Source organism: Atractosteus spatula, chromosome 9, assembly GCF_055471065.1.
Source record: "Atractosteus spatula isolate fAtrSpa1 chromosome 9, fAtrSpa1.hap1, whole genome shotgun sequence".
NCBI classification, from domain to species: Eukaryota; Metazoa; Chordata; class Actinopteri; order Semionotiformes; family Lepisosteidae; genus Atractosteus; species Atractosteus spatula.
This window is the reverse complement of record NC_142714.1, coordinates 8,534,390-8,556,265: the sequence shown is the minus strand read 5'-3', so window position 1 is coordinate 8,556,265 and position 21,876 is coordinate 8,534,390. Positions and strand designations below refer to the sequence as shown.

The following is a 21,876-nucleotide window of genomic DNA, read 5'->3' as shown; positions in this document are numbered from 1 at the left end:
CGGTGCGAGGGGAAGAGGGAAGAGGCGCGGTCACGGTGCGAGGGGAAGAGGGAAGAGGCGCGGTTGTGGGGCGAGGGGAAGAGGGAAGAGGCGCGGGCGAGGGGAAGAGGCGCAGTCGTGGTGCGAGGGGAAGAGGGAAGAGGCGCGGTCGCGGCGCGAGGGGAAGAGGGAAGAGGCGCGGTCGCGGCGCGAGGGGAAGAGGGAAGAGGCGCGGTTGTGGGGCGAGGGGAAGAGGCGCAGTCGTGGCGCGAGGGGAAGAGGGAAGAGGCGCGGTTGCGGGGCGAGGGGAAGAGGGAAGAGGCGCGGTTGCGGGGCGAGGGGAAGAGGGAAGAGGTGGAGTGAGGGAAGAGGCGCGGTCGCTGGGCGAGGGGAAGAGGGAAGAGGCGCGGGCGAGGGGAAGAGGTGCGGTCGTGGCGCGAGGGGAAGAGGGAAGAGGCGCGGCCGTGGCGCGAGAGGAAGAGGGAAGAGGCGCGGCCGTGGCGCGAGGGGAAGGGGGAAGAGGTGCAGTTTCAGGGAAAAGGTGCAATGGGGCAGCATGGGGTGGTTTCCTTTTTGAAAGGTTTGCTCTCAGCGGTCATCCCAGTGACAGTGCTTTTAGGCAGAACGATTGTGTTCTAGGTATAGTAAGTGGCTTGTAAAGTAACAGGATCTTTACTTTGCATTTGCTCAGTTGCTCTTTTTCTCCTGAAATGTTCCGATTAGCAGCTATGACTTTGTTAGGTATTTTGGTTGTTTTTTAAATTTGTCTGCATTTTTCAGTTAAAAGATTATGCAATGCCAAACAATTTGAAATATATATTTTAACTTTTCACAACTGACAGAATAACTGAAGACGAGTTTTTTCCTCTAGATACCACTCATCCTGTTATTTCAGTGTGCCATAGCTGGTTGTGCTGGTAGTGTTGCTCTTGAAAGGGAAATTAGATTTTGGCTGGAGTGATTTTAAAAGGATTAATACTGCACAGGGCCACGTCAGCATACCCTTTTAAGCCAATGGATGATCTGAGCCAACCTACAATTTCTCCAAGTATTTCAACATTAACATAACAACGATGGTCCTGCACAGTTTAGTGATAGCTAATCACACCGACATTTATCTTGTCAGCTTTTGAAGACCATAAAAATACATTAAATTAATCTGTGAGGATTTTTTTCAAATTTCTTTTTGCTACCCACTACCTCTAGGATTTTTCATTTTTGTTATTGCTTGGGTTCATGTTTCTGTTTGTCAGCATTTGTTAATCCTGTGCCTGGGCAAAGTCTGAAAAGCATAGCTGTCTATCTTGTGTTATCTAGTCTTACATATGGTTAGAATTTGTACTCTAATTAATACTTCATTCCAGCTCTTAAAAGGTTCTTAATGTGATTTTGATGAACAACGAGCAAAAGAAAATCAAGATAGGATCAGAGGAGAAAGGAGATGTAATGCACCCATCAGGATTTGACACAAGTCTAGTAGATTTCAAGAACCATAAGTGGGTTTGTGTTCTCATTTTATTACTGCTTCACCCACCCTTGCACACTCTTGCTGAAGTCATAAGATAAGATAAGATCACTTTATTAGCCATATACAATTTCTTGCATTAGGAATTCGTCTTTTGACATACCCCAGGTTGCTCTCCATGAGACACACAGACAGGGAGAGAGGCTTGGGGTCAGAGCACAGGGTCAGCCATTGTACAGCACCCCTGGAGCAGCTGGGGTTAAGGGCCTTGCTCACGAGCCCAACGGAGTAGGATTCCTCTGATGGCCGCGGGATTTGAACCGGCAACCTTCCAGCCACAGGCGCAGATCCTTAGCCACAGAGCCACCGCTCCGCCCCTGAGCAATGCCGGAAAAAAGCTGCTGTCCTCTACTGTCACCAAACCCTTGTCACTGCAACCATGAAGTTGCACTAAATGACAGATGTTCTTTGGCCACCATGAAAGGATTGTTTTCTGCCCATGTTTACTCCTAACCGGTACACGCGTTATAAATCGTGAAGGGGAATCTTTTCTTGAAACGACTACAGCATCCTTCCCTTCATGCACAACCAAGAGGTCATTGCTGTGTTCAGAGACATGCATTTGCCCATCTGTAACCCGCTGGGGAAAGTTCTACAGCCAAGGAGATTTTAAAGTTACCATGCATAAATTCACAGGAGGTATTTGGACATTATTTGCATACAGGAAACTAAAGGTTCCAGAATGTATATGTATATAATGTGTCTTCTACTTAACCTGGAAGTTTGTTCCGACTCTGAGGTTATGAGGACGAAAGTGACTGTGGGAAAACTCTTAGCCTTCAACGTCACACAATCGGTTAACATGCAGAGCCAGCGTTGCTGCCATGCATTATGGGACAATTGTAATAAAGCCTACCAGCCCTCAGCTTAAGCAGTATGAGAACTCTTTACCCGTAGTGCAATGACAAGTTTGTGAAAATATTTATGAATGACAGGTCAGTGCTGTAACACGTCAGTCACAGTGCTCATCATACTTGTGTTTGAAAAGGCATAGAGGACCTGACAGCTAAATGGATTGTATGAGCTAAGCTCCTCATCTGATTTTGCTATTACTAGTTTATAGATAATGGCAGTGTAAGAAAAGCTGAGTATTGATTTACTGGGTATATACAGTCTAAGTATATTTATATATTTTCTTAATAAAAGTTAATGGCTTTATGGTATTGGAACCCACCTGTAAATGGGAAAATGTGAACGGAAAGGAAACAAAAAAGGCATAAATAACAGAGCATCTTGTCTTAAGAAAAGTCTTGCATTTAATGAATGTAATGAAAGCAAGTAATTTAACTCTCAGACCAAAGGAGCAACTTTGTAGGAATTTGATTTGACTGGAATCCATCTGGTTTTAATTTGGTGTTCCCTTGTAAGACACAATTCAGATCAGAACATTATAGGCAACAACGTCTATATGTAGACCTTGTAGAGCTGATTTAAAGTAGCTGCTTAGTGTATTAGGATTAAAAAATTAGTGTCTCTCTGTAACAAATCAGATGAATATACTTAGTTTCATTTCTGCACTTTAAAATATTTTACTCTCCTTGCAAATTTAATTTTTGCCAGTCATGGTGTGAAAATCGTTGCTTTTTAGAGAAAATCTCGGTTTTATTGCCTGAAAATGAAATTCATGAAATGGTTTAAAAATGTGCAGACTGTAAGATTGCTTGCGTTAAGAAAGTTTTGATATAACTAGCACGAGTGCATCTGTTTAAAACGCATGAATCTTTTTAATGTAACCTGGTTGTTTTTGGAGGGTGAAGCAATGCTTTTTGCATCGTTTTTATCCTTTTAGTTCTTTTCAGAACACATTTATAACAATGAATCATTGATGCACAACCAAGGGTATTGAATCATTTATAACAGTACATGTGGGTCTTACTTTTACTGAATGAGAGCTGGACCCAGTGCTTTTTAAAGTTTTTACCTTGATGTTAAAAAGTGAAATCTTGCATTTTTGTTCTTTAGTTTCTGATAAAGGCTTTGTCATATTGAAACGTTGAAACCTTTATTCATGTAATTTTAACAATGCTTGGTTTTTAAGTATGTTCTACTACTCTGAGCAACAGAGATTGTCCTTATTTAACTTTTATAACCTCTTACCCATGTTAGTATCTGAATGAAGCAATTGCCATGATTCTGCATACAGTATGAGTGTCATTCCCGTATTATGTGCATAGTTCTCTTGCTTCAACCTGGATGGATTTTTTTTCTTAGGCAGCGGCAGAAAGGTAGTGTATTGTTTTATAAACGAGGGCAATGCCAGGAGGAGAGAGCCCAGGCAAGTCGTGAAACGATAACCTGACAGTAGATCCATTGTATCCAATGTGTATCAACTGCCATGCTAGAGCTTTATATGATTACTGTGGTTTATCATGAAGGGCTGGGCCTCTCACAGCTAACAGAATCTCTTGCAGGATAACAGTGCTGTAGTATGTAGTGAGGGGCCCTCCTGCCTTTCCAATAAGCTGTTAAACAGAGGTCTTGTGTTCTTTCTTTTTAGTCAACATGTAAAAGCGCTTGTCCAGAAATAGCAAAGATAATTGCCCTCAGTTTTCTTCTGCTCATTCCCCTTGAGCAATTTGCATTCTCCATCCCTTTTGAAAAAGTAATATAGATGTTTCCTAAGCAAAAATATTTACCTTTACTTATTTGAAGTGTAAATTAAAGTAGATTTTGGCATAAAGACAGATTTGGCATTTCTCCCCTGTGTATCTTAGTTTCCTTTACTGTTGTGTGCTTATCCACATTTATGTTTTAGTTTAGTCGGGATTATCTGAAGACAGATCTTTCTTTGATGTAGGGTGTAGTGCATTGTTATTTTTTAAAGGCCAGGCAGTGAAGTGTGCTGTTGGCTGTTGTGAATAATGCTGTGGTGCATTGTCTCCATGCATACAGGTGGCATGACTGCAGCAGAGTGATTTGTTTTGAATGGTACCCTCAGCTGTCATATATCAAGGCCTGCAATGTAACAGATCCGTACTGCCTTTAAAAAGTTTACCAAAGGTGTCTGAAGCAACAGTTCTTCAGATGGGCTGAGGTATTCTGCTGATTCCCTGAGCACAGCCTGCCCTTGAGATGTTTTGCTAAATGGTATGGTGGGGTAGGTTTGTCTTTTTGTCACTGTCACCTCGGATCAGTGTGTTTTGGGGTGGTTTCAAATGGGGTTAGCCTCCTAATTTGAAAATATCCTTTTGACTGCTTATTTGTCCACCTCTGTGCTAGGCAGTTTCGGGTTATTAGCTAGATAATCCAACAGAAAACCCAGCCGTCAAAGCTGCCAAACAAATGTGCATTATTGAAGTTCACCCTGCTTTCTAGTACTGCTAAACTGCTAGTGGGTAATGTCTGTTTCATGTGTTGATTGTGCTTTTTTTACAGCACACTATATTTTTTCTTAAAATCTTGTAATCTTGCCTACAGTGATAATTGCATTGTTGTTCCACGTACAGCAGTTTCTCTTCCAGCTGGTCTTTAAAACTCTGCGCACCTGCTGATTCAGAACCTCTAACTGTGGCTTTGTGCTTCTCCGAGCGAGAAAACAAGGAGGGCATAAAGTGTAGCATGGTTGATGCATGCGGTTGGAAACTTTAGCTCAGGGGAGTCTGGCTGATAAGGCTGCTGCTTGGAGAGCAGTCCTTCTGTCTGCTGCCTGAGGAGAGCAGCAGCGAAAGAGGGAGATCTCTGCGTCCCTGAAGGTCCTTTGTTTTCCCCAGTGATTTATCGCTGCAGCGTGGCCAGTCTGTCTGCCTGCTGATGGGAACAGTGCACCCCCACACCCTGGGCCGGATCCATCCCGTGGGCAGCTCTGTCTCCATCGAGACACTGACTGTATAGGCACCTGGAGCTGCACGGGGCAATCGGTACGGCTCTGTGGAGCAGTAAATTGACTGAGGACTTGATTTAAATTGGTAAATATTATCAAGGAATGTTTGTAGTTAGATGAATTCGGAGATTTTACATCTTTTGCTTCATATTGTGGGACAAGTCTTTGAGAAATGAGCAGCGTTGTAAAAACAGGTGCTTTTTCACCCCCAATTAGTTGAATACTGCATGGCATTGTGCTGTTTCACACGGTTCCTCTTTTGATGTAGGTTTCTAAATTTGAGAGTGAATTCCTAGTGTATTATCGCATAACTGTTACCAGCCTCTAAATATTCTTGTTCAGGAAAAAGGGGTTATAACCAGTCTTTAATTAATCCATTTGTAAGTAGTTAGGAGGATCTAATGTTCTTTTAATCCCTGTCTCTGTCGAACGATTTGCATAGAAATGCAAGACATTTTCATCAGCACCGAGTTCCAGGTTGTTATTATGCAAGCAAAGACTGTTTGAAATTACTGGGTTTCTGAGAGCTTCCAGTTCTCATTACAGCTCCTCGTAGAGCTTATAAAGATCACATTCTCTAGCTTTGTTTCCAGGAGTGGCAGCAGAAGGCAGCAGCAGAACGAAATGAAAGAGCCACTGAAATGATTCAGTAGTGAGAACATAAGAATTAACTGCCCAGCAAACTGATCCACTAAATACATGTGAATAAATGCCAGGGAAAGTGTATTCTTTATATACAGCACGCTCTTAACACACAGTTATGAAGCACAGATTCCAAAAACCCAACTGCACAAATTGTGACATCATGACCCACTATATATTGGGGAAAGCGTCCCAGAATGTTTTGAAGTCTTGATTAGATTAAAAGTAAAAGATATGGATAGATCCACTAAAGATAAAATGCATAAGTATGATTTGATAATGTATTTTGGTTATGTAGACAGGCCTTAAAGTATTTGAATTCTATTTTTAATTACAAGTATCGTACTTAGAATCACCTGTTTTCTCATGAGGGTCCGGATCCATGTTGTTCTTTAAATTTATTCTAAGGCATTTACAATTAGCAAAGTATAGTGAAGCAGGTCATATTTTCAGAACCCCAGAGGGATGTTAAGACTCCATATTCATTTACTAGTCACTCCAGTGCTATGAAGTCTTACTTACCATGGGTTAATGTCTTTTATTTTTAAAATTGCTTCTGGCTCATAAAAGGTTTATTTGTACACGGTCCAATTTCTGAGCTTCTGAAATTTCTGGATGCAGGGGTTTGACTTCTGTTGAAGGGGAAAAAAAACTCATTGTGGGAGTTTGATTTGTCTGTTTACCAAAACGTAATTGCCTATTAAAAGCTGTTGAGTTAGAATTTAGGGAGCAAATTCTTAAAAGCAAGTTGAGCAGAGACTGCTGAAGGCAACATAAGCTGAAGTTGTTAGGAACAAGACACTTGAAGTAGCATGTTCCTGAAACCGAAGACCAAGAGCAGAAAGAGCTAAACAACTAAGCAGATCGATTAAAGGCATCAATTAGCACCACTAATTTAAAAGGTCAACTGAAACAAAAACCAGCAGACAGAAAGGTCTCTCTGGAGCAGGGTTAGGAACTGCTGCTTTTAATTGTTTATCCGAACGATTTCACTACATCCAATTATAATTACAACACTGAAAAAGCCCTTTAATTTGTAAAAATGGTAATAGTAGAAAAAGTCTGCAGGAAATTCCTACAACTTTAATTTTCCTTAAGGTCTTTACCACATGATTCTGATAATGGTTGAGTAATCTACAGTTTTTTAATTTATGCGTTTCTGTTTGAGCAGTTATAGGAAGAAGAAGGAGGTGATCAGATAGTCAAAGATTCCGACGTCATTGATGACAGTACTTGTGATTGATTGGAAGTGGCAGATTTATTTCAGCATGAGCTATTTCCATTAGCTGTTCCATTGACCATCTGGCTGTAGGACGTGTGCGGTGAGGGACAGACAGGACGCTCGTTAGGAAATTAAGACTTCTTGAGGTTTCTTTCCCTGTGCCTAGATGAGCCATAAAATTGGTGGTCTCAGTGCCCCATGTCATCCACTGTAGTGTGAAATTACTGCCAGTATCATTTCCAACTCCTGCTAATAAAATAAATCCATAAATACATACAAAAATGCATGCTTGCTTTCTTACACACGTGTATGTATACAAGCGCTCTTTAAACTTATTAAGGGAAATTTTCTGCTTCAGGAGATTGGCTTATGAGATCATATATGATTGGCAGTTGTATCTAATACTGAGAGCGGTTTCTTATTACTTTAATTTTTTTTCCTGGCATTGCTGCAGTATTAAGAAGGGAGAATGAAGCAACATCATTCTAACTTTTTTTTTCTTTTGGGTGGGAGTGATAAAGCCTTTTTTAAGTAAGCTTTATTTCAGTGTCCAGTCAAGTTGGTATGCATTATTAATGCAGTGACATATGGATTGCTTGAGTAAGCATGGGTAATGAATGAGAAGAACAGTGTTGTCCTGGATGACCCTTTTGTGGTAATATGAAAACATATGAACTTTTTGCTGTATTTTCAGTTCCTCTATTTTTATATGTTCCTCTGCCTTATATGTTACACTGGTGTGGTTTTAATGTTGCCAATTAATGACCATTTATAATAAAAAAAATAACTTCATGCACTTCATGAAGTGAAGATTTTTTTTGTCTCCGTTTTGTGACTCTTAGAACTACTTGCACTGCTAGTCAACTGAATTAACCTTGAATGAATCGGTAGGCTTCCTGTTGGTTATTCATAAAGTAGTAACTTAGCCTTTCTGAATACTTTCAGTTTTCAGGGTCATTCTTCCCTTCTTGAAAAAGCAAAACCTCTTCAGTCGACTAATTGCATACTCGTAGATCCCTTAATGCAATGCTTTTCAGGGTGTTTTCTTAGATGCACCGATAAGGCAGAAATCAGGTAAAATAGGGACTTTGTGACAGATTTAGTTGGATAGCTTTAATGATAAAGTCCAGTCTAAAGTCTATAGAAAAGGAAGGCAGTATTGAGAGAAAAAAAATGTAAGTATGGTCTAAAATTACCTGTATATTAATTGTATATTACAAAATAAATAGATGTGTTTCCTACTTATGTGTTATTTTAAAGCCAGACATTCAAATGCTAGAGCATTAACTTTCAGAGGAATTCGAAACCTGTTGGAAAAAGTACTTTATTGAAACAAAACTCCCGAGCCGCCCTGGAAGTAGGATTTAGGATTCCCCCAAAGTGTCTGCTTCTGTCAGGTCCCCTCCAGTTCCCCCCCCGACTCCGTACACCCTCCCGTTTCTGTGACCAGGGGAGCGGTGGGTTGGCTTTTGTCAGTAACGCCAACGCGTTTTGTCAGACGCGAACTCGATCTTTGTTTTGCCTTGACGGCTGCAGTAGATGTGCTCTGGCCGTTCGCCCCCGGCAGCCTGCAGGTGCGTGCCAGTGAGTGTAGCCAGTGGCAGGAGCAGGTACTGGGGTTAAGACCCAATCGGGTCCCGCAGTCTGATCAAATCATCCCTGCCACAAACTGGCAGGCGGCCACAGTTTCAAATAATCCCTCTTCTTTTGTCTGCGCAGTGGAATTGCCGGAACAGTACAAATCTGCACGAATGCTGCTGAATCTACCTTCATTTAGTTAACAAGGCAGCTTGCCTGTAATGTTTCTCATTTACTCCCACCCAGGTGCTGTAATATGCTCGATTGAGACTTCACATGCTAAACATTCTGTCATTTCTTGCTCATTAATACTCACATTAGAAAATATTGGAAGTTTACAGGCATGTGTACAGTTTAAGGAGGACAGCTACACGAGAATATTGTAGCTAGTGTCATGTTTTACATATTGCTTATACTAAGAAAAAGCTTGATTTTGTTTTGTATGAATATAACAAGTCTAGATGAAATTGTACCCAATAAAATATTTTTACAGTAATGCTCACTGTCCATGGTCAGTATCTTGTTTAAAACTCATGATTGAGTTTCTGTTGCAGTGACAGTTTCTTCTTGAACTAGCAGTCTCAGACATTTAACTTTTTTTTGGACGGGAAAATCGGAGCCTTTTCTGCAGTTATTCAAAGTTGGAAAATGACAGTGCAGTGTCAGTCTGATCCCCGATGGAGAATTGTTCCATGATTTCTTGATTCAACATTTCTGCTTGACATGGACTCAAGAAATTTGTAGTCTAAGGATTTCTCTAAAACAGCAGTATATTCTGTAATATAAATATACAAATCCTGTCCCTACCAAAAGTGGAACCCATGTTCTGCTGATATCCCTGTCTGGTTTAGCGCTATGGCAGACGATGCTGAGAGTAAAGAGGAGCTGCAGTAAGTCCTGTGCTGCCTTGGCAGTAGAAGTGGTGCGTTATTGATCTCCATTAGAGTTTTCTGTTCCTGACATTGCCGATATAAGAAGGTGTTATCCGAGCTGTCCAGTAAGCTAGGTATCTCTCTAGTTGTTGACACTGAGTAAGTGACTTTTTAGTAATTGTTTTCCAATGCTCCATCTGGCTTCACTTCAATACACTTTCCATGATTAACAGTTGGGTTTTTTGGAGACTGTCGCCCTCCTCAATGGCTTAATAAATGTAACAGCCTGTGGTTTGTGTTTTGTAGATTAAGTTCTTGCTGTATATGCTCTTGTTTTGTTGTGGAAATATTTCACCAAAATCTGCTACTTGACCAAAGGGAAAAAAAATCAATTGTTTCAGCATTTCGTTTTGTTAAATAGACGGGGATAATAGCAGGGGGAATTCTAGCAGTCAATCCTTTTGGCTTCAAAGGAGAGTGTAATGCTGCCAAGTTTTGTGCAGTCGCAGAGAGTATTACTGTGTGAAGAGGGAGGTACCTCGCAGGGCATGATTGAAGTGGTGCTTTGAGCTCTGCTGCCAAGAAGGAAGTTAATGGAGAGAAAAGCAGTGCTGCACAGAGAACTAGTCTTCTGATACCGTAGCGCCGTTAGAAGGCAGAATGAAAGCTTCATTGTTATTCGGGAGTTTATTTAAGTATAGGTTTATAATATTTGACACTATGTGTGATTGTGTGGTGGTAGTAGAATTACTAGAAAGTGAAGTAGCATGCACGCAACAGGTATGTACATTGTGTGTAAGAGGATACTGTACGTGTTTGTTCGTGTTTTTTTGTAAATCAAAAGCCCAGTAGTATTAATTACTGCTGCATTTGGAAGAACACCTAAGAAGTAGTGGAAGATTTGGGAGCTTACTAAATTGTATCATGTTACAGTACTGTATGTGTAATTTGGAATAGATGTTTATTTTTTATAGACTACTGAAAATTTATGTCGTGCATTGGAATTCCCAATTAGGGTAAACGATAAAATTCTGTTTTCTGCAGAAATGTAAATGTACAACTTTGGTGATATACTGTAAGATATAAAGCTAAAGACTGGTATTTGCTGGGATATTCGCTTTGATAAGTTCTCAGAAAACACATACGGTTTCTCTGAGAGAAGTGTTTATTCCTTTTTTTTTTTCCTAAGGAGAGAGTGAAAACGGATAGAATTATTCATGACTGCTTTGCTCCAGTCATTTCTGTATTTTAATGACAAAGCACCCTGTGAGCATGACTTGCCAGATGGTAAGTACTGGATACATTTTTTAATGAGGTTTGACAAAAGGCAAGGAGAAGCCTGTGTGCTGAACACATCCCTCCACCTAAGCAGATTAATTATGCGCACTTTCTCATATCAAGTGTCTGAAGTACTTACAGTAAGACTCAAGGGAAATTATATCAGGGAGTCTAGAGATAAATGCTGATTTAAAGAATGTCAGCCTTCTGTTTTGTTTTGTTGTTTTTTTTTTACATTGTACTCCCAACAACCCCATCATCACTGTGAAGCCACATTTTGTCACATCTGAACTAAGTAGCCTGACAATGCAACATATTTATGCCTTGTAGACATGAGAGGTGTCCCAAGAGAGAGATTAATCTGCCTGCAATGGACTAGTGTCCCTTCAAGGGTGATCCCTGCCTTGTACCCTGTCTTCCAGATTAGGCTCCGGCTCTAATGTCCACAGTACTGGACTAGCAGCTGTTGAAAATGGGTGGATGGGATATTGATCTGATGCCAAAAACATAAATCTTTACTCTGATCCTGAATATCTTAAACTATTTCAGCACTTCTTTGCAGGGATTATATTTAGTTTTAAATGAATCACTCTTATCTAATCTGTGGGATTTTGCATAGACAAGCCACGTGGTATGTACTCCACCCATTTTCTGACTGCTTCTTCCAGTTCAGGGTCACGGGGGAGCTGGAGCCTAGCCTGGCAGGCAGCAGGTGCAAGGCAGGGAACACCCTGGAAGGGACACCACTCCCTCTCGGGGCACACACAGACACACTCACGCCAGGGCCAATTGTCCCAAAAGCTAATTAAGTGGAAACCGGAGCACCCAGAGGAAACCCAGATTCACATGGGGAGAGCCTGTAAACTCCATGCAGGTAGCACCCCAGGAATTGAACCCAGGGTCCCAGCACTGTGAGGCAACAATGCTGAAAACAGCGCTTCCCATGGTATTTACTTCACCGGTGAAATGGTATATATACTAAAGGCATTAAAATACAACAATAATGGTTATAATACTCAATTTGTTACGTTTTTATTGTCTCTTACTATAACAAAAATAACAACATTGTCCTTCTAACAGTTTAGTCTGTAGATTAGAAAAAAACAGTAATTAACCTTAATTACTCAGAACTCTATGTTGGTGTGTAGATTACTGTTGATTTTTTTATTGCTGTAGCAAACAATTCCTTCACAGCACTACAGGCTTCAATACTTGAGTAAGCAATGGGGTATGTACGATATGTTCCGATAGTTGGTTGCAACTTGGTTTTGTAGCCAGAAGACCAACATTGTTCAAATCGAAAATGGGAAGGAAGCAAAAGGCTTATCGTATCCGATCTGAATTGTGCCCATTGTCCCATTATCAAAGCTCACCGGGGTCAAGGATGTGTTCCTCTGGAGGGAAGAGGTTGAGGTGAAGGCGTAAGTCTGAATCTGATAATCCTAGTAGTCTGGTAGATTCATCTGTGACAGAAGGCGCCAGAATTGTAAATTCACATACAGGTCATCTTTGCATGCAGGGGCAGCTATCCTAACAGTTTACTACATCATAGGTCCGTGAGGAACGTCCCCTTCCGCCTCTGCCTTTTTTTACTTTGGAAACAAGTTAAAAACGAGAGAAGCTGGTAAAACACGATGTGGTTGTGTCCTGTAGAACTGCCTGAGTAAGAAACTCATGCTTGTGTCTGAGCTGCTGGTGATATGCTGTCTCCCTGGTCAGGCAGGACAGTGGGTAGGAGTTCTTTTGACAGCTGTTTAGTTTATGATAGAGAAACCTGATGCAGAAGGATCTCTAAAACTGTTTTCCATGGCAATACAAGATTCACAGGACTGGTTTTGGTCACTGTGGAATATCTGTCTGTCTCTGGGCTTATTAAAACAGTATTTATTTTCAAATACGCCACAACAAAGCAAAAAAAGCATAACTTCAATGGTTCTGCTGAATATCCAGTGTCAACACTTTCTCTGTTTCAGGTGTATTTAATGCATCTTTAGTGATATTACCCTTTTGTATTATTGTTTTCTTTCTTTCCAAAGCACCCACTGAGCCTGTGGGCATTATCATTTTACAGAAAAGGCATTGTTGGACTGACTTAACAGAAAACACACCCCTCAACTGGACTTCAAAGAACCCTGAGCAAAATGATATCCTACATGCTTACTGCAGAGACTGACTTAGGACATGACAAGGACAAAAATGCATCTAGGCCATTTTCTTGACAGTTTTTTTTCCATGAAAATTAATTGACTCTTAAAATAGACTGGAGTATGAAAAAGCAGAATTCTTAAAAGCAGATTTCTATAAAGATTAATTTTGTCAGCAAGTGGTTTATCAATGCTGGAGGGCAATTTAGCCTCAGAAGTCATTTCATGAGAATGAATAGGTTTTCAGTGTTGAAGAAAGAAAATTTTAACCTAGTCCCAAGCCTTTCAAGTGTAAATCACCGATTTAAATGCATCAAGTGTAACACTTGCAGTTTTCTATTGTTCTTACTCTATAATTGTTTTTTTTCTCATCTTCCAGGTTACAGCCATTGATTTCAGCTCAGCCGTGCAAGAAACGTGCAGCTGAACAGGTAGGTCCCTTGTAGCCTATTGTGAACCACAGTCCTTCTAAACTGCAGTCTTAATTGTGATAACAGTTTGACACCTTCATTCCTCGACTGGCATCAAGGTTAGACATCTCCCTGCTCCGGACCTGCAATAATGTAGCTGTTATGACAAGAGGCGTTTAATGAGAGGAACTGGAGATTACTATACAGAAGGTGTTTACTGTACAATGACTGTACAGTGACCTATAGATCTTACAAATAAGATAATGACTTACACTGTGCACAGTGAGCCACGTGATTAGTAACCGTACAGACAGTGCTATCTTCCAAACCTTATCCTACATGCTTACTGCCTGCCTCAGTGTGTTTTAGTCCTGACTCATCTAAGCCTTGGAATACTACTCTGGTTAGCAAATGCCATTATCCTGGATGAGTTACAGTCTGTACAACAATACTTCCAAGTAAATGCAAAAAAAAGATTAATTCAAATACAGGAGAAGAAAAAAATAAAGAATACAAATGACAAAAATAACCATGTCAGGCAGGCGTGTTGTTGGAAGTGCAATGCCAGTAAAGACACTTACCCAGGTGCAGGTTGACCTCTATGATTAGTTCGAGTCTGGGTCCTGTCACTAAGGCACAGTGACTGTCAGTGAGGCACAGACTTCCTCCAGTTGGCTATGATCCTCCAGTACGGGGTTGTGTAGCCTGTGATATGTGAAAAGACAACTGGCTGAAAGATGGGCTTTATAGATCAAGATTATCTATAGAGTGTCTATACTCACTCAGTTTCCCCTGTGTGCAGCTGTGGGAATTGTAGCTGAAAACTGGGATGTGAAAAAAAACACAAAACATTGGTGAGTCCAGTTATTCCCGTTATTCCTAACAAAAATGGTCATCCATTTAAAAACGTACAGTATCTGTTCAAAGCAGAGTGAAACCCAGTTGAGCGGTAAATAAGGAATGCCGTTGAGCAGAGTTGGCAGTATCGTTTGGTGGTAAAAGCTCATGTCAGCGCATCACCAGAGTCCTCTGAAAAGTATTGAGGGGATTGCTGAAAGGCGGTCGGGGAATGAGCAGTTCTGATTTCGGCGGGTCGTTCTTTCCATCTCTGCCGATCCCGTGACAAGGCTGAGCAGACCCTGGAGGTGGGAGAACGGAGAGGAAGAACACAGAGGAGGAGTAGGAGCAGGCGGGAGGAGGTGTAGGGAGAGATCAGGGACTTGAGACTGGAACAGTCTGAGTGGTTACAACAGCAGTAGGTAAGAGCGTGTTGAAATAGATGAGTGCAGCTGCAGAGAGCTAATGGAGGGAGTGAAGTAACAGCATGGCATGAGTGAACCAAGGGAGATAAGAGTCTAGGCAAGCAGCAGAATTCTGAATTAGTTGTAGGAGGTAGAGTAGTCCAGGTAGGGAGCACCAGGGCCTGAACTAGAAGCTGTGTAGATGAATAAGTGAAGAAGGTGGAACCTGTGGATGTTGCTCGGTAAGAAATGGAAGGAGTGGGCCTGGTTACAAATGTGCTGGAAGTAGGAGACCGAGGGAAGATTTGGGAGAGGGGGAGGGGCTGGTGGAGTCAAGATGATTATCTTGGTTGACAGAACAGGAAGGTGAGGAAGGGTAGTAAATGAGGTCAGACTTAGAGAGGATCAGTTGCATTGGTGGGAGTGCATCTGAAGAAGAAAAAGATAAGAATACTTGAGCATCATCTGTATCAAATGGGGTATGAAATGTTATGGAAGCAGGTCAGGGGACCTAGAGAGCTGCTGTGAAGAGAGAATAGCAGGGACCCAAACACAGAGCCTTGAGGGACACCAGGGGAGAGTGAGGCATTCTTGCCAGGAGTCCCGTTGAGTGTGATCAGTGAGGCCGGAGGAGAGCCAGGTCAGTGAGTGCTGACAAGAAGGATCACAAACGTGTGCGCTCCACAGTGTCAAAGGCACAAGAGAGGTGGATGAAGACTAATGAGAGGGAAGAAGCACAAACGAATGACAAGGGCATAGGTAACTGAGAAAAGAGCACGTCCAGAGGAGTGTGTTGAGCAAAATGAAGACTGGTGGGGGTGAAACAGTGAGTGCAGGGCTATCAGGTGTGATTTCAGGGTTTTAGAGAGAAGGGGTGGAATAGAATTCTCAGGGGAAGAAAGATTGTGGGTCGGCTTATTTTAAAAGAGAGGTGTAATGCAGGATTCTGTAAAGGAAGAGAGAAAACATTCTGTGAGAAAGAGGCCTTGGTGGAAGTGGACTGGAAGGTGGTTGGGTGGAGTGTCCCGAAAACACTCGGTAGGTTTATGACCCAAGAGCAAGGAGATGAAAGAGGAGAAGGAGGGAGGGTTAGTGGAGATCCGAGAGGGTGGGGAGTGAGGTGTGAGGATGGAGGTGAAGTGGTGAACGTGTAGTTAATAGTAATAAATGCCATTCTGGTGAGCCTGCATTGAAATTTGTACTAAATTTGAAATATGAACCAGACTAGCAATATTGGTCTTAACTTCTATAATAAATCTAAATGTAAATAAATCAACGTAAACACTTATACGAAGTATAAATATGAAGGCAAGCTATTCGGGGAAAGCAGTTTATATTAAAAATAATGCAGTTTTCTAATTAAGAAACTGTAAAATGTACAAAAATAATTAACGTACCCTAACTATGTGAAAGTATATTACCTATACTTTGTTTTAACCTTAAATTGCAAAGTGAATAGCATAATTATATTACTGTCAACATGTAGGTTAAAAGTGATTTAGTGCCTTTTCTTTAATTCAGTTGGGGGCGGAAAATGTCTTTTCTCTCCTCTGCTGTGTATTTGCACTGGGGAGCTGGCAGTTATGAATGGGACTTCTCAGCAGATCAAACAGGAAGAAAACACTGCCATGAGCTGGGGGGTCAATCAGTCAGTTGCTAGGCAACACCTTCTCACCTCCGATTGGCTGGAGCTGAATGAAAAGCAGCTCCATGTTACATAAGTTTGCCTTTATGCTCCCAAGAAACGAAACAAAAAAAAAAGAAACAGCTGCTTCTTTGTTGCTTGGTAGTATTTAAAAGAAAACAAAAACTGCACAATATGTAACCTTTACTTTTTTTGTTCTGGTAGAGACGAATCAGGATGTCTGATAGCTGAATTTCAGTGGTTTTTTGTCAAACTCACCTGGAGTTCAAGCTGGATTCAAATTGCTGCACTCAATGTAATTGCCCAATTTGCATTACCAGTAATGCACACTTCATAAAATGTATTTTAATCAGTTAATTAAAATTTCCTAACAATCATTTCCCTTTTCAGATATAAAAGCTGGGAAATTATTTCCTTGTTTGTGGTAAATGACTTTGAATACACTTCTAATCCCAAACTGTAATAAAATGTACATTGATTGTAAGAAAATCTTGGTAGACACTTCCTGATCCCTCATTATGAACACTGAGTTCATTTGGCCGACTGTGACAGCCTGAAAAATGCCCTGATAATTACAGGGAGGTCATGCTATAATTACGTTTAAGAGTTTTCTTTACATGATAATTAATTAAGTCTACTTTCTTTTCATTACATCATTTCACTTCAAGAAATGTAAAAATGTGCAGCCCAGCTGGGTGTAGAGAGTTTTTGGCACTTTCCAGTGCTGATGAACTCCTGCATTCAGCGAAAGCTATATTAAATTGCACCCGGCTCAAGCTGCGTGCGCTGAGAATCGGATTATTGAACAGTTTTTGGATAATCCTGCTTAAAGGCTTCGTGAATTTTGTTTTATTACTTTGGCAAAGTTCCTCTTCTTTTGTTTCCCCACTACATGTGGTTACTTAAAACAGTGATTTTTTTTTTTGGCAATGACAAAAATACCAGCATCTAGTGCCAGTGTTTGTATATACTGAAGTTAGATGGATAATCAGCCAGGTATATTTTTTATGGATTATTAATTACAGCACTAGGGTTGTAGCGGACCACCTCCCAGATTCCCCAGTCTCAGCTCTTCAGTTCTCTACCATCTGCATTAAGTCTTTTGCAAGTCTTTTGCTAGACCAGTTGTGCGTTGTTGGCTCTTCTGCCTCTCTGTGCTGCCAAGGGGGACCCTCGGAGGCTGAAGGAGTATAATAATAATAATAATAATAACAATAATAATAACATCACTTTATTAACCCTTTACAATTTCTTGGATTAGGAATTGTCTTTTCGCATACCCCAGCTTGCTCTCCATGAGACACACAGACACACAGACGGGGAGAGAGCCTGGGGTCAGAGCGCAGGGTCTGCCATTGTACAGCGCCCCTGGAGCAGTTACAAGTTACAAGCAGTTACATAAGCGCTACAAGTTACATGTACATGGTTTCTGCTGCTCTTGCACCAGACTGCGCATAGCAGCAACCCCCCTGCGCCCTCTGACCCCTCACGACCGGTGGTGGTGGAGAGCGGCCCTGTCCAGTACACGGAGGAGGATGTGGAGGAAGAGGAGGAGGAGGAGGAAGAGCCCTGTGTCAGTGCCCTGGAGCTCATGGGGGCCAATGGTGAGTCACTCTGGCACAGAAAAGCTCTCCTGTCCCGCCTCGGTCTCGTGCGTCTGCAGGCTTCTCGGGTGTACCTAGCTGGTAGAAGGTGTTAAACTGGTCCCGTTAAGCCGATAACTAGCTGATTGAGGTCGTGATGAGCCCAACTAGACTGAAAACCAGTAGACAGACCAGCTCTCCAGGACCGGGGTTGGGTGTAACTGCACAGAATGAACCAAATTTAAGGCAACTATACATGGCAAGAGACTCTGAAGACTTATGCAGATGAATGTTTTTTTTGTTATGCAAAATTGTGTAGATTTAATTTTTTTTAGAAAATGAGAAACAAAAAATTAAAATAAACGAACCTCATTAGCAAGGTCTGTAGTTCTAGTCCTGGAGAGCCAGGATGTCTTCAGCTTCTCAGCAGAAAGAGATTCCTCTTCCTTGCAGAGAGAATGTTTGCAAAACTAGTACCCTTAGATCTTCTTGGGATGCATTTTACACCTTAATCTTAAACACAGTGGAGACTTCAGGTTATTAAAGTAAAAGAATGAAAAAACTGAACTTTGCATGGAGAAGGGCTTCTTGAAATCGTAAATGGCTGTTTTGGTGATCGTTTAAAAAAACACTAGGTCATAACACAGCATGTTACAGATCGCCAGGCAAAGAGACAATCCTGAATTGTAATTCAGGGTCCCGGTGATGCCTTGCATATGAGCTTATGGACCTGAGTTTAGAGAAACTGTCAGTCCTACACTTTTTCTTTTGCAGATTACGGCTATGAAGTGGATGATGAAGATGGATATTAGTGACGTTTTGTCTTCTCTGTGGATGTGTAATACTCTTCTGCTGCTTGGAAAGCTCAGTAGATCTTGAGCTCAAAGGAATGAGCACCAGGAAACCAAAGGAACCCTTAATCTGAACTCCACAGACTGCGAATGTTAAAGGGAATTTGGAGGCCGGATCTCAAGAGACTGAAAAGGAGAGTACAGCTACACTCGCCAATGTCAGGATCTCATACTTGAAATAAATAGTCTAGAATAACTTGAATTAAACTTCATATCTCATAACAACCAGTGCAGCAGAAGTTGAATCCTTAGGGACTGTTTTTTTTTAAGGAAATGGGATGGGAAGGCATGGCTCCATGATCAAAGCAGGAGCAGTATTAATTCCTCATGAATCTTAAAGACTGTGTGCTGACAGTGTTAATCAAGATAACGGCAGAATAAATAAATTAGTAAGTAACCCAGCCATGTTTAATTAGCGAGGAGAAGGGATTCAGGAGTCGAATACGCAGGAGTGATTAACAACCTCTCACTATATGAAACTTCAACATTCTGCATTTTGCTGTTTTGAATAATGTATATTTAACATGAAAAGGACACAAAAAGAAATTGAACCTCCTGTGAAGAAATGTTATTGAAATGATATGAACGGGTGTGTTTCAGTCCTCGGAAGACGATCATGTGCAGCCCGGATAAAAACAGCAAAGGGCTTCCCTGTGGTGTTGTGTTATAGACAGGGCAGAAAAATGACACTGTATCGCCCACCTTGTGCTATGAATTTTGTAGATTGACTGGCATCAGTCCAGTGTGACTTTTTCTGGTAAAAACAGCAGTATAACAGGCTGTGTGGTGCTATGTGCACCCTTGTCCTCCATAGAGATACTGCTAGAAGCCTGTCTGGATGGATGCAGATACTGGATTCCCTGTGGGATCAGAGCCCATGCCCTGCCTCTCAGTTGTCTTGCACATGTCACTGCAGTGAGAACATAATCCCAATTTCACTTGTGCATCTTCATAATACCAGTTATTCAGCTAAAATTATTTAAGTTACTTAGAACCACTAAAAGGCTAAACTATAACCCTACAAATACCCCAAATACCTTATTACCTAAGGTTTCATGCAGCTGTTGAAATATTTAGTTGAATACTGATGAATAATTCTAGTGGATATATAAATGGAATATCCGTCCTCCAGTTAAGGTTTCTGAGCATGAAGAACCTCAGTTTGAATGACAAGTACATTTTGCTCACTACATTCTCACTGCTGTTAGAGTAAGAATCTTGAGAATGTACTAAACACACATTTGAATATAGACTGCATTACAGTAAGTGAAGCTGTGTAACCAGACTATATCACAGCCTTACATTCTTTTAATTTTAAAACGGGTGTCCTCCCACATTGAATTCAAAAGTTATTTTTGAATAAGAAAAACAGCTTCAGTTTTGGACTTTATATTCTAGTTGATTTCAATCAATAGTTCAAGATTTGGTTCAACTTAAATAGTGAGCTTTTCCTCACTGCAGTGTATTAATTTTTGGTGTCTAAGAAACTGCATAATTATTATAAGAGTAATGATGTAACTGAGAAATCTATTTTACTGTGTAATTATTTTTGTAACGGAAAAACTCACAAGCAGCAGGACCGAGAATGCTGTAAAGTTGTTGGGGTGTACAGATTGTACAGAAATACTTATGTATATATTGAATATGTAATTGTGGGCAAATAGTAAGTGTAAATCTATGAATCATGCTTTCATGTCAGTTGTAGTTGAAATTAAATATTTGCCAGTTAAACAAAAAAAAACCAAGAAATATGTTTTTGAAATGAAAATCTGTTCCTGCTGTTGCTTGTTTTCCTACAGGGAACATGTCATTTTTCACTGTGTGGCACTGACAGTTTAGTTTAACTCAATCGTAAAGCTAGCTATGACTCCTATTTTCATTATTTAATGAAAAAATACAACTTCCATTGGGATTCCATCAGGATTGTAGTCAATTTACCAGTAGTACCTTCATTGGGGTTCATTTTCATTGAACCTGGCATGCTTTGGAAGGTTGCACATAATTAATAGTAATAGTTTTTATAGGTTCTAAACTTTCAGCAACAGAATAAAATAGTGAAGCGCAACAAGTCTCCCCAGCTTGCTGATGGTGGTACCCCTTTCAAGCTGCCGATCAGAGGACCCAGAAGCAAGACCCAGACAGCTGCTATAGAGACCCATGTTCATGCAATTAGGATCTAACTTGGTCGGCTGAACTTAGGACTTCACTAGTGGAGAAACAGTCTGAGATCTTGTGCAGAACTGCCCCCCTTTAGTCTCCAACAATAGACAAGAGGAGGTTGTCTGATTTACAGCTGGCATGTAAAAATCTCATGGTCTGTGGAAGGGAACAACCCAGAGGACTAGATAAATTCCAACCACTGACGGAGGACCTGAGGTCAGAGATGGGTTTCTTCCCAGACTGAAACTAGGAGACACTGTTGTATGCAGAGAGCCATGGGCGTGGGGAACAAGCTGCCCAGCTTTGTGTTTGAAGCTGTTTCTCAGTCATCCTTCAAAGAAACTGCTGAATAAGACTCTGAAATTGATTAACCACTGGCTGCTCAACAGGCCAGGTGAACTGAAAAGCTGCCTTTTGTTCCTGTGCACCAGACTTTCCTGCTCACCCTATATCCACTGCGGTGATTGTTTTCTCTTTCACTTCTCAATACACGTGTTCAATTCAGCAATGTCATTTTATATGAAACTGTTAAACCCTTTATTTCATAACCAATGGTCTGTAGGTTCAGATTTAGGCCCATTGTAAAACTGGAAGTTAAGTCTTTCAGCTATTTCTCTAACCCAGAGCTGCATGTAGGCGAGTAAAACATTTTCTTTGAAAATCGTATTTGCTCTAACATCGGTGGTCCAACTGTCAGACAAGTTTAACATCTTAATATCTGACTAGAGAAATATTTGGATGCTAAATCTTTGATGGAAAATGACATATAATTATGTCTGTTCCACAGATCATGTTGGTTTCACAGAGTGAGGCAGCAGAGAAGAATATAAATAGGGAATCTAATTTACAGCCGCACAGAGAATCATTATAAATCTGGGAGAATAAATTATGTATTATTCTTCATGCAGTATTACAATAGTTATTCA

General features: G+C 40.9%; 1 protein-coding gene across 1 annotated transcript in view; it reads left to right on the top strand.

Moving 5' to 3' along the window:
• The window catches only part of brf1b (BRF1 general transcription factor IIIB subunit b), a 75,942-nt gene extending 55,411 nt beyond the window's left edge, over positions 1–20,531 (top strand). Inside the window, exons 17-19 of the mRNA XM_088925904.1 lie at positions 13,440–13,491; positions 17,804–17,960; positions 18,714–20,531. Of these exons, the coding sequence (XP_088782030.1) occupies positions 13,440–13,491; positions 17,804–17,960; positions 18,714–18,751 (247 nt within the window). The 3' untranslated portion in view covers positions 18,752–20,531. The remainder of the gene's footprint in view (positions 1–13,439; positions 13,492–17,803; positions 17,961–18,713) is intronic.
• The last annotated feature ends 1,345 nt before the right edge of the window (positions 20,532–21,876 follow it).